The sequence below is a fragment of the Columba livia genome, chromosome 5, assembly GCF_036013475.1.
Source record: "Columba livia isolate bColLiv1 breed racing homer chromosome 5, bColLiv1.pat.W.v2, whole genome shotgun sequence".
Lineage (NCBI taxonomy): Eukaryota > Metazoa > Chordata > Aves > Columbiformes > Columbidae > Columba > Columba livia.
In genome coordinates this window covers 34,411,448-34,425,240 of record NC_088606.1, presented here as the reverse complement: position 1 = coordinate 34,425,240, position 13,793 = coordinate 34,411,448, and the positions used below count along the sequence as shown (strand labels likewise).

At 36.2% G+C, this 13,793-nt stretch overlaps 1 protein-coding gene across 2 annotated transcripts in view; it reads left to right on the top strand.

The window, feature by feature from the left end:
• Window positions 1-13,793, top strand: part of FMN1 (formin 1) — a 146,109-nt gene that overhangs the window by 16,327 nt on the left and 115,989 nt on the right. For both annotated transcript variants that reach the window (XM_005502448.3, XM_065064211.1), the window contains one exon: window positions 9,179-9,240. In XM_005502448.3, the coding sequence (XP_005502505.2) occupies window positions 9,179-9,240 (62 nt within the window). The remainder of the gene's footprint in view (window positions 1-9,178; window positions 9,241-13,793) is intronic.

Sequence of the window (13,793 nt, the reverse complement as noted above, 5' to 3'; positions counted from 1 at the left end):
AAACAGCTTTTCTGGAGAACAAGAAATTCTTTCTTAGTCCTTCTTCTAGTGTAATATATTGCTTCAGTATCTCTGGCCTGTCTTCTCCTTTATTTCTGTAAGCTGAGAACCTGTCATTATACTGTGTATGGATGATCATTATTTGTTTATTCATTTAGCTGTTTCCTGTTCCCACGCTTTTCAAACAATTACAGTATAGGCAATCTGCTGAGTTAAAACTTTCTAAGCATTAAGACTTGTTTTCTTCTTTTGATCCTTTTTTGTAGTTGAGTTAGGAACACTAGATATTGTTCATGAATATTCAATGTGATTATTTTACAAGGCTTATAAATGAATCTTATGATCAGGATAAACTCTTGATGCATTATATCACTGAAGAACAAGTTAGTCCTTGGAACCATGGAACACCATTTAGATGATGATGCAAGTGGACATTGTATTAGAAGAAATAAATCCGAAGGACTTTGAAGCCCTGTGCTGTTCCTTTGAAGTTTCAGAATGAGAGTTCACTCATATTTATTACAGCTTTGTGAATACTTCTTAAGAAATAAGTTGGTGTTCAGACATTTTTGCATTAATTAAAGCGACTTACATAGGAATTTGTTAGAATTTCCCTGGACATACCATCAATGATCTTGGGGCAGGAAAGTTAGATTTTCTGTATAAACTGCCATTAGGTGGACTTCTGAAGAGTCTGCTCTGACAGACTCATCTCTCCCTGACAACTCAATTGCTAGCACCTCCCATTTCCTTCAGTTCAAGAAGGCCCCACCTTACAAGACTATGGCGGTGGTGTGGAGGTCCTAGAAACACTTGGGTATTTAGAGTTACAGGCCACTCAGGTGATTTATTGCCCGCTTGGAGACTGGGCAAATGGGCGAGCTACTAGATTTTCCCATCCCACAAATCTTTTATTTTTTTTCCCTCCTTTCCAGGAGAACAAATAAGTAAACAACATCTTAGAATTGTTCATGGAACAGTAAAAGAAAATCCTACCACTCAACTCTGCCCTAAAAAGCTGGGGTTCTGAGATGAAGGAATTCTGGCCTATGTGACTTCTTGAACACACTAAACAATATTTACTGATCATACAGATAGACGATTCAGATTTTGGAGGTCTTCTGAATTTGTAACTAAAAAGATCAGAAGTGTAGTTATTTGGGAATTCTGTGTGTGTTGAAGAAGTCAGCTCAAACGAAACCCTCCATTCAACATCCTTAACACCTCAATATCCTAGCTCGACTTTCTCTGTAGTACCATAGACCCCAACAGGCCCAAAGAAGTTACAGGTGTATTGCCTGGAGATCATATTTATCCTGGAAAGTTAAAATAAATACTAAAGCTGAACAGGTGGCACAGTAAATACCGATGGATTTATTCATGTTCAAATATCAAGGGCCTAATAATACTAGAATATGCTGCTATTTTAGATACTTGGGGTTTATGATTATTAATGGTTGATATGAGCAGTTGTCTATTATATATTTGATTTATAAGATTAACTTTGAGGGCCAAAATTTTAGAAAACACAGTGATGTAAAAATTAGTCTAATATATTGAATACATCTTCCTTTGTTTCAGATTATTCTGTGTTAAGCTTTAAAACTTACAGTTATAAAATACAATAATGATTAAAAACTATGTGCTTTTTGTATAACTTACATCCAGATGAGAAACCTTTCTCTATTGTGTTTCCTTTTCCTTGTATGTAAGTTTTGGTATCTGTCAATTTTTTGGGTTCCAGGCACTTTTGTTCTTAAATTGCTATTCAAGAGAATGTGAATGAAACCTCCTGCTGTTGTATCTGTACACCCTTAATGTTCTTTAGAGTATTTGTACACTCTGCTCTAGAAGATGTGATTTATGAATGCTTGTAGGCATTTGCCCACTGGTTCACAATGTGTGATACTCTGTTGTTTTCACACAGCTGATGTCTGTGATTCTATAATGAATTCCATTTCTGCCTTCTTAGAGCACTTTAAGCCCTTTGTTCACCTCTTGTCCATCTCAATTATTAACTTATTTTTAATTGTTTTGTTTTGCTTCTTCAGCTTTTCCATTGTGCTTCCACAATCATTATCATATCTGTTCACATGCTATATTTGATGCAAATACAGGACACGGAGTTGCTTCCTGCTTGCAGGGGTGTTTAGTTAAAACACAACCTAATTTCCTTCTTGCAACCCATTACTTTGGATTTGATGCTAATTTCTTGCTTTAACTGGTGTATTTAAAATATTGTAGTACCTTGTGATAAAGAAAATATTATTAAAAAAAATCGTCGCTTTTAGTTCCAGATTTCTTTTCCTGATGTACTGATATCTTTTTAGTCAATATTATCTTTACATGATCATATTGCCAGCCTACTTTAAAATAAGGAAACAGACTGATACCAAAGCTAGAAGTTAGCCAAGGAAGAATGTTATATAATTTGCACTGATTCTGCAATGTTCAATGCTAAAATATTTGTGTAAAATCAGATAACATACTAATTATAATTGATTTTTTGCTGCGTGTAGGCAGAGCCAAATATGATATGACTGGAATTAAAGTTATGATACTTTCTAATATTGACTGTATCTGTGAGTGGCAGAACAGGATCATGACATTAGTCTAGTTGACCATTCTGTAAGTCGTGTTTTTTTTTTTTCCCAAACACCTTATAAAAACATACAGCAGAACAAGGAAATTTCAGATATATATGTTACGATCAAATACAATCTAACAATCATTAGGAAAAAGCTAAGACACAAAACTGTATTAAAATAAAAATCAAGATGAAAAACTAAAGAGATAACACATTCATTTTCAAAATAAAAAAAAAAGTATATATAGCTATGAATTGGTGAATTATAGTTTGACTTCAGGAAGAAAAAAAAAAAAAGAAAAAGAAAAAAATAAAGAAAAAAAAAAAGAAAAAGGTTATTAATGGAGAACAAAACTGCCACCCAGTGGAAGTCGCTAATTTTACATCACCTTCCTCGACCAGCTGGCAAGAGTCCTCCTAGTGCAGCCTGGGACACTGTGGCCTTCTTTGTCTCAAGGACACACCGCTGGCTCACATTCAACTCGGTGTCCCCCAGGTCCTTTTCTGCAAAGCTGCTTTCCAGCCGATTGGCTCCCAGTACATCCTGGTGCCTGGGGTTGTATCTCCTCAGGTGCAAGACTGCACTTCCTCCCATTGAACTTCATGAGGTTCCTGTCAGGCCATTTCTCCAGCCTGTTGAGGTCTCTCTGGATCGCAGCAAGACCCTCCAGATTATGGGCCTCTTCTCCCAGATTTGTATTGTCAGCAAACTTGCCGAGGGTGCAAATGATCTGGAACTCTACATTCTGCACATACTCATGAATGAACTGCAAAATGAGACTTGTGAATTGGGAAGCTTGCAACTCATATGAAGTTAGTAAGAGTGATGAAGGTAAAAACTGAATACAAACTTACCATTCTCTCATCAGGATGCAAACTTTTTTTCGTAAGGATTGAAAATTAAAAGGTAAATAAAATAAATTCTAGGATTGAGAGACTGTACAATAAAATGGCAAAGGAAATCCAAAATAAAGAACTATTAAGATGTGCACTTGAGGAAAAAAATCCTAAATATATATATATAAAATAAAGAAGTCTGATCTGACAATTGGTCTTTAAAAGCAAAGCTTTGCAGTTGAAATAGATCTTGGCAAGTGTCAGGTCAGTTCTATGTAGTTATTGCTGATAAAAGCAACTGAAGTTATAGGAAATAGTAAGAAAAAAATAGATGATAAAATCTTTTAGATCATCATAATGCCTTTGTATAAATATCCACATTTTGAATTTTGTTGGGAAATGTACTTTTGTCAACTCAGAGAGGGTACAGTAGAGCTGTAAAAGATTCAGGGAAGGAGGGCAACTTTGATCAGCAATATGGAACGTTTTCCTTACGAGGAAAGCCTATGTAGACTACTATTATTTCTACTGGAGAAGAATCAGTCAAGGGGGCATATGATGGAGATCTCTAAAATCATGAAAAAAAGTAAATGGGTAAGTGGTGAGCAATTGCTCACTCTTTCTTCTAGCACAGGAATTGGAGACATCAAATGAACCAAACAGGTGCAGATTCAAAATAACAAAAGGATCTTTACCTAATGTGCTATGAACTCTTTGCTGCAGGACTGTCTGCTTCCAGGAGTTTTAAGGTCAGCAATGCACATTCTAGGAAGAGGAATCCACTTGCAAACTGTTACATATGAAAACAACTTCTCTGGTTTAGAAAGTTCCTGAACTGCAAATCAGGTTGCTGCACTTCCAGTAGTACTGAAAAGTGCTACCACCTTTTTGCTGGTTTTTAATTTTTTACATGTCATCTGCTTTTTAGCTACTGAGGCAGGATACTAGACAAAATAGCCTTTTGGCTTGTCTCAATAGAGATATACATTTGTTTGCTATGAAATTGAATGATTTTTATTTTGCAGTTGCACCACTCTGGACTGTGGCAGTTCTCAGTTTACCTTTACAGAGATCTGTAGAAATAGGAACAAAAGTGCCCCCAAAACTCTGTAAATTAGGAATATGTGACATGGGTAATGCAAAGCAAGGTGGTTTTGCTTAATTCACTTCACTTTTGAGTGTCTTCTAGAAACTGACTCAGTTTCTGGAAAGAAATACAGCTCCTTTTTCCAGCATTCTGCTGCTTTAATGGTTTATAATGAGATTATCTTTCCAACCTAGGTATTTTCACCTACTTTTGTAGCAATTTTTTTCTCCTGTTATGCCTTAGTGCAGCTTTACTGTAGAGTCTGATTGACTTGGATAACTCCCAAGTACCTTCACTGAGTAATAACTGTGCCCCTGAAAGCGGTCTGTATAGAACTCCAAACTTGGAAAAGTGATTTGATCTGGACCACAGTCATCTCTTTGTCCTGTTTCTATGTGAACAGGGGACCTTTGTGGTTTAATGTTGGTGTATGTTACACACTGGATGCAAAATACATATGGCAAGTCCTAGAGGCAGAATGTACAAACGTACAGGATGAAAATGCAGTAAAGTCGTAGTGGTGGTGGAGGGAAGGGTCATTTTCTCATCATTATCGTTCTCCTAAGGATGAGGCCCAAGTAGAGGTTTGATCTTTCTGATAACTCCACATGATTAGAAGGCCTGCATTAGATGTCTGTCTTATCTACCAACTGCAGCAAAACATGGGAGTAGATGGAAATGTAAGTTTCACAGTAAGAAAATTTTTTAATTATTAATTTCATCTCAATTACTAACTGTTTTATTTTTCCAATAACAAGGTAGAAAAGGGAAACCTTGCATTGTTATGTGACTGAATATCTTTAGTGTTCACCAAGACCTTTGTCCAGCTTCTCATGTACTTTGCCAACTTGAAAGCTGCTACTTTAAAAAAAGCATTTTAGTGAAACACTTTTCACTAACCTGGCAGGCTGCATGGAGACCAGGTGAGTACAACAGGATGTTTGTACAATCAGCTTCTGTTGTGAATGAACAACTTTAAAACCTCAGAAAATACAACCCCTCTGACATTACACAAACTGGGTGGCATGCTGCCATGGGATACAATAGAGTCACCTTGTGATGGAAGATCAGTTTGGATCTATAAGGCAGGGTGTAAAGAAGGGGGAGCCAGACTCTTTCCAGTGGTGCGCAGTGACAGAACCAGTGTAAGCAGAAACTGAAACCCTGGAAGGTCCGACTATACATCAGGAAACCCTTTCTCATGTGCAGGTGACTGAGCACTGGCATAGGTTGCCCAGGGAGGATGAGGAGGATGAAGATCCATGGAAGCATTCAAAAGCTATCTGGCCATAGCCATGGGCAAGCAGCTCTCAGGGTGGGATTGGGCCAGATGTCCTCCAGAGGTCACTTTCAATATCAGCCATTCTGTGGTTCTGTGATTAGAAGCTTTATTTCCATGTTGGTCTTAAAGGTCCTTAAGATACTGTAGTACCAGGAAGTGGGAGGTCATAAAGTCCAGTTGCAACCTTCTATCTCAGATGGCTCTGAGAACTCTCCACATATCTTCATGTGTCTTAACTCATAAAGCTGGATTAGTTACAGTGATTATATGAGAATCAGGCTGGCTACACACAGAGCTGTATGGAATTTCTTAAACTCTGTCATAGTTAATTTGTAACTAGACGAAGCATTCACTGATAATTCAGAGTTTATAGTACTTCTGGATTGTTTCTGTAGCCTAGATGACTCTGTGAGTCAAATGGAATTTAAGAACACAGTTTATAAAGCCCTGCCTCTATTTTGTTTGCAGTGGAGTTACTTCTATTATCATGTCATTACTGTTTACTTTGCTGTTGTGATTTTACCAGTCTAAGCAGCATCCCAACACCATTGCATAATTAAACTTTATTGTTCTGTTGGGAGTATCTTAGAAACTGATTTTTGGAATATTCTTTCTAGTCAAATTCTTCAGTGTTTTAATGATTCAGATTTGCATCTCTATGTGCAGCATATTTTCTTGGGATGTTAAGTTAACATCTTGGCATGTTAATCTATGTAGAATGGATATAGAAATTAGGGCGATATCACAAAAATATGAAATGAATAGACATGAGTTACTTCGTATTATACAAAACTATAATTGTGATGTGATTCCTTTTTCACTATAATATCTTACACACAAAAATAAGCGTTTGCTTGAGAAGATTTGAAAGGTACTTTGCCAGGTGTCAGCTTCTAGCCAATAGATAGTTTCTTCTAGGTAAAGGAGAAATATAATGGTAGAAAGAAACAAAAGAAACTTATGCTGTAGAATGTCCGTTTATTGCATAGTAGTCAATCTATTAAATATGTTACAGTATAGAAATTAATCATACACTTGCTTTTATGCAGTAGCATTGTTTAAAGTAATGAACTAGGTTTATTAATTATTATGATCTAGTACTTTCTAAGCATATTTTTAGGGAATAAGTAAAACAAAATAATTGCTGATCTCTATCTTCTGCTTTAGAACAAAGATTCAACAAAGCAATCTATTTAGCTAGAAGTAATGAAAAACACATGCCAACTTAAATAACTTAATATAATGGTATTTTGCAAAATGTCTGCCACAAAAAATGGTGTATACTTAATTTTTTAAAAATTCTTTAACTTTTTACATTGTCTAATAGGTTTCATCCATCAGAGTTCTCCAGTCATTCTCTAGCTGCACAAACATTTGTGCCAAGATAAGAAAATAAACAACAGAGGGTTGGGAATGTGTAGAAATGCTGAAAAATCTGCTTTTGGTGCCAGTGCAGGTCTGTGTCAGCATATGTGAACTATGACTCTCATACTCAAATCCCAAAGAATGTTAAGCATTGAGCAATCCCACATAGAAAATAGATCTTTTGCTAAGGTAGGTCTGTAGATCTGTGTCCTGTTAGCCAGACTAAGAACCGGTGTTTAGCAGCATTGTCAAAGCTTTAGTTTGCTTTAGTCACCACGTGGCCATAAAGATTTAAACTTCAAGTCAGGATGCTGGGAAGGTTCATGCCCTGCAAATCAGTCTGTGCTTAACCAGCTGAGGTACCAGAAGGGTCACAACTATTTCTGGAGACCTGAGGCAGCTGTTTTCTTAAATCCTGTTTATGTGAATGGATAAGCAGAGTCTGTGTCCAGAGGGAATACCAACCAGTCAAAGGGATTAACAACAGAAGATCTATAAGTCCATCGACCTAACTGGTTGTGACTCCAGCAGAGCAGTCAGGCAGATTTCCTATGCTAGAAAGCTCAAAGTAGAGGCCATTAGAGAGGAAGGAGGATTTTAGCTAGACACTCTTACTAGTTGGAATCACCCAAGTTTTTACTTTTTCTTTTGATTTTGCTTATCAATTCAGCTGCTTACATGTAGCCTCACCTGTGTTTGAAAAATATAGCTTTGCATTGAAAGCTTGTACATCATACAGATTTCAGGGAGATGACCAGGTTACCTTTCCTTTTCTCTTTCATCCACATACTTTCAAGAGAAAAAGGAAAAAAAAAAAAAAAAAAAGATAAAAGCATCTAAGCACTGGAATATTTTACTGATCTAGTGCTTTGTTGCATGCTTTGATGTTCTAATGCTATTTTATTTGTTCTACTGTTCCAGGAACGATACAAACCCCTTCAGTATTAGATAACATTGGCAGCAAAATGTAAATCTTTGGACTGTTTTCAATCCTTGCTTAAATTAGGATTTGATTCCTTTTTCAGTCAAGGAAGCAGAAGCGAAGCCAGGGAACTAGAAATACACTTTTGGATGCATTTTGATTTGGAAGCAGATAGAAGTGGGGTTTTGATGCTCTGAGAATGAACTTCAGTTGTTTGTTTAGGAGGGCTGTAGCTTCTGGGCCAATGTCTTATAGAAGACAGGCTTCTCTTAAATCATTACACAGCTGTAATGAAAGGTCTTCTCTTTCTTCATCTGGCCAACTGCAGCCGTGGTATAGACTGAGAAAAACCATAGTATGAGACCCAGGTTCTAGAGGTCCATTTGGTAAATTTATACCTTGACATTACAGCCATCAGTACACCTGTGTAATCAATGCCCAGCTTCCTAGTTTTTGCACTGGTGATTCAATTTTCTCTGGCTTTAAGTTTCACACTTTCAATTTTTGTTATGCCTTTGTATTTTGTTATATTCCTACTAAATGAAAGAGCTATTTATTACCCTGTGAAGGTACTTAAGCCTTGTAATTAATCTTCATCTGATATAATTAAGATAAAGAATTATTTGTATCTCTTGCTGTTGTGTAATTTTCCAGGTCTTCATTTGTATTTGTGATTGCTTTTTTATCCAATTTGCCTGTGTATACTGATTGTATGTTTACGATTCATTAGTTAGAATTCAGATATTGGTGTGGAAGCATGTGTCATAATATACTATCAGCTTCACATTTATTTATTTTATTAAGTTACCTCTTGCTATTTCAGTCGGATGTATCTTCCCACCCATTTTCCCCTCTCATCATTGAAGACCTCTTTGCTTTATCCTCTGGTCTCAGAAGCACCATGTAAAATCCGGTCATGTGATCTTAGAAAAGAGTGCTAATTACTATATTCAGATTTCCATGACCTTTGTGAAAGGTCTTCTGTCAGAGAGCCTACATTTGCATTCTGAACCCAGTGGTGGTGTATGAAATATACTATGCTGAAGATGGCAAATTGTTTTCTAACTCTAATAGAGTGTACTTTTTTTACTTTTACAGAGTACCAAGCTGCAATTTTGCATTTGAAGAGAGAACACAAAGAAGAAATTGAAACATTAAAGGTATACTTTTGTAATGATTTTTTCTTTCCCTGACTCTAGTGCATTTTACAGATTTAAGTAGGACAAACCTATATTTCCATCAAATGTTAAGAATTGAATCTGCCAAGCAAAGTGAAATATAACAAGGAAATGGTTTTATCTTAAAAGCAGGAACTCAAATGGCAGTATAACTTGCAGTGAATTTGTTGAGCAGTCCTAGTTTAAAGAAAAATTAACAGCATCTTTCTTTTCTCTCCAGTTGCAATATATTCTTAAGCATAGCTGCATTGTGTTCTAATACAGGTCCATATGCTAAATCCTTATTTTGCAAGTAATCAAGTACAAAACGTTCTGCATTCTGTATATTCTTTGTCTTCATTAAGGTGAAGAGAATGGGAAAAACACGAATTTTCTAACACTGGGAATCTGATAATCCAGGATATTGATAACATTGGCCATGTCATTAGGCAGATCACGTATAGCAATCATCAGACTAGTACAAGTACAGTATTTGTATGACGCAGAGTGTCTATGTCTTTGTGTCTGCACAAGGGCTGAGGCAACAATTAATGTAAAACCCTATGAAGTGTGGAAAGCTCAGTGAGGTCTTTGAGTAGAAAGGGGTGGAATGATGATAGCGGCTTGTGGAGTGGACAGGACAGGCAGAGTCTCTGGTCTGTGCAGCATCTCTTAAAATTCAGCACAGGGAAATGCAAGCTAGCACTAAAGTAAATACAACAGTAATATACGATAAATGCTATTAATTTTATCAACTTTTATAAAGAATAACATAACTCTCTCACACAAGAACAGCAGGTGCATTTGAGGAGGATTTGTTCATTTTGAGAGGGCATTTCAGAGAATACGTAGTCTCAGTGAGAGAGAAAAATGTGTTTGTGCATCTCCAGCAACCCTGGAAACACTAGAGGCAGAGGGGACAGGTACTGACAACCATAATAAAAAACCACACATCTCTCCAATTTCATTTTTCATTGAAAGAATGTTAATGTTTGTCTTGCATATGTTGTTTCCCACAAGAGTACATCTGAAAGACACTGGAGCAGAAGTAGACTAATTTATTTGCTGCTCATAACTTTGAATGATATAAACATTCTCTTTTAAATCAGTTTATTATTTTTTGTCTGGATTATTTGGCTTTTCCTCAAATATCATCATGTCTTAATGATTGTGTTTATTTGTTATCTTGTTTAGTAGTAAGGAAATTGTGAGCAGGTTGTTTCCAGAAAAATGAAATTGTGATGTAACTTTCAGCACCATAAAATCTCACAGTTTTATATACGTATGTAGTTATAATTAGAAGTGAGCTAAAATGCCAATATTTGCTGTCTGTGATTAGTAGAAGACTTACACATTCTTAGCAACAATGTCCTACAGATCACGTTTTCTTACATTGCATGTGTTTGCTTGCATGTTTGGTACTGTTTTATCTCACACTATGTAGTTCCAAAGGCAAACCAGAAAAGGTGTTTATGATTTGTAGGCCTTTTAGGTAATGGCACTGAAGTGAAAGGTCTAACCTCATGGTGCTCAGAAAAAATAATTGATTCAGAAAAATAATATTTAGATTATTGTAGGCAAGACATAATTCAAACAAGAGTTTTGGAGTTCAGTTTTGGAGTTACTCATAAGTTACTGGAGACCTTGCACAGAGTTCTGTTTGCAAGTTTGTAAGACTGATGATTCCTGACATATTTTACAATATTGATGAATGTAAAAACTTCCTATACCAAAGCGCAGTTGAAGCAAGTATCCTGTCTCCAGCAGTGACCAGTAGTGGGTGCTTAGAAAACACATATGAGAAATGCTTTCTTCCTGTATGATGGAGGTCCTGTATGATTGGGGTTTTTTGGCAAGTTTAAGTATCTTCATTGTCTCTTGCATTTTGCTTCTGCTACCGTTGCCTCCATGCCCCTTCCTTAACAGTGTGCTGCTTGATTTTTTTGCCTCAGCCCAGACTGGTGTAAGGCATCAAATTCATAAAAGATGCATAGTGATTAAATTACTGGGAAATGTTGCCCTAGAATGCCATTTCCAGCTATTAGTGTTTCAAGAGTTTCCTGAAACAGAGTCTGCACATAGGTTTTGGTACATAGTACTGATGAATAAATAATAATATCACATGCTTTCATGACTTTGGAATGCTATGCCATCTGAGTAGTGTTCCTGTTCTTTCCCTGTATCTCCTTGACAATGAATTAATTATACTAGAATGTGACCCATCGTGGATGCATCCTTTTTGTTTCTACAGTTGATTTGGAACTGTTTATTTCTCTGGAACATGTAGAATGTCATGTGAAAATTTCTATATAGTGCCAGATGAATAATCTAAAAAACATTTAGGCTGAAAATATCGAATTCCTATATTCTTAATATGTCCTGTGTCCAAAAAAGGTCAACACTAAGTTATTCATTTTGTGAAGAGAATGTCAAATCTTACTGCAGCATGTTATTTTTTATACTGGATGAAATCAGAGAGTCAGATGCTACTACACAGTCCTGCTGTTTTAATAAATCATAAATTGTTAGTTCTGCTTCTAACTTTTAGTAGTTTACTAAATGAAAGGGTGTAATTTTTTCCCCTTTTTTATAGTCCATCTGCTTTAAGAGGTTCTTTCTCCTGTGTCCCTGATGTTCCAACATTTTAAAGAACAATTTTTTTTTCTTTGCATCTATGTTGTTAACCTTTATTATTTTGTCTCTAATTTCAAAGAATTTTTCCTAGGTTTCATGATTCATTTAAAAATTATTACTTTTCCTTGAAATTGCTTCAGTCTGTAATATTTAAATATAACAGCAAAGGGACATGATTGTTTTTCATTCTTTATGTTATTAGCATTTACACTGGTAAAAATGGAATGCATTAGAGAAAACCAGACATTGTCTGTATACTCTCTTTCCTCTGGCTTTTCATTATTTGAAGGAAGGTAAAGATGTATTTTAAGACAAAAAAATATGAATTACTACATACTGCTGTACATATTGAACTTTACATTATAAAATTCCATATGGGAATGTGTAGGGAAGCAAAATAATTTTGTGATTTAATGTAATAACTTGTTGCATTTTATTCTTTGAGGGTATAACAGAAAAATGTGGTGATAGATATCCAGCTATTAGAAATACTTGGGTTAAATGTGGTTTTGTACTATGCACTGAAGGAACCTACAGACAGACATTTATCTGAACCAGCTCTTTTGGAAACTGATCCAAATCCCATATCTTGTATTTAAGAAAAAGGTTGGTCATCATCTCTGTAAAAGATGAGGAGTGAGACCTTTAGTCTTTGTTATTCCTGAAATGCCTAGAAAAATTTTAAGGAGCCCTGGAAGATACATGTAGGGGAAAGTTCCCAGAAATTATTAAACTGCCCTCTGAAGGTGAAAGCAAGCAAAGTTATCCAGAATCTGTCCTTTGAAGCCTGTATATAGTGGCTTGTGAGAGATCTGTTTACTCTTTAGCAATAGAAAGTGTCCTACACTTCTGTACTGTTTATTTTTGAAGTTATTTTTTTTCATTGTGAATGAAAATCCTACTGGATTTTTATTCTTTAAGATTTACTTTTGCAATGTTCATTTCCTATAAACTTCTTATGGAATATCCAGAGTACAAACAGAGCTTTACCCATGGGTGGGTGCTGATACTGTAGGCAGCTGAAGTTACAGTGAATCACAGAATCACAGAATGGTTGGGGTTGGAAGGGACCTCTGGAGATCATCTAGTCCAACCCACCTAGAGTAGATTGCACTGGAATGTGTTCAGGTGAGTATTGAATGTCTCCAGGAAAGGAGACTCCACAACTTCTCTGGGCAGCCTGTTCCAGTGTTCTGGCACCCTCAAAGTAAAGAAGTTTCTCCTCATGTTCAGATGGAACCTCTTATGCTTCAGCCTGTGCCTATTGTCCCTTATCCTATTGGTTGGCACCACTGAAAGGAGTCTGGTCCCATTCTCTTGACATGCACCCTTGAGATATTTATAAACATTGATGAGATCCTCTCTCAGCCTTCTCTTCTCCAGGCTGAACAGACCCAGCTGTCTGTCTTTCCTCAAAAGAAAGATGTTCCAATAATAATAATAATATCTCTTAATGGGTTCATTAGTGTAGAGAATTCAACTGAATCATCTACATGAAGATGATCTTTAGAAAGGGTAATACAGTAGAGACAAATACTTTCTTTTTACCCAGTTACCTTTAACTACGTTTACTAGTTGCTGTGTTCAAAACGTTTCTTGAATTTTTCACCTGTTATTTGCAAAAAAAGTGAATTATGTATTTTTAAGACATTAAGCTATTTGTTGAATTTTTTACTTTCCCTGCTTCTGCCACTAGATGTCAGCTCAGTCTTTTAGAAGAAGTTTCCAAAGCACATCACAGCTTCTCTGGATATGTGAGAATTCCATACGTCCTTGTAAATGGTGAGAGTAGGTGTGGTGGTATCATCCTGCCCACTATTGGTGGATCTGACACAGGCTTAGTTTTAGGTCAGAAATTAGCTTTCACATCATGGAACTAGAATCAAAGTTGCTTGATAGATAAGTAGTAGTTGTCATCACCT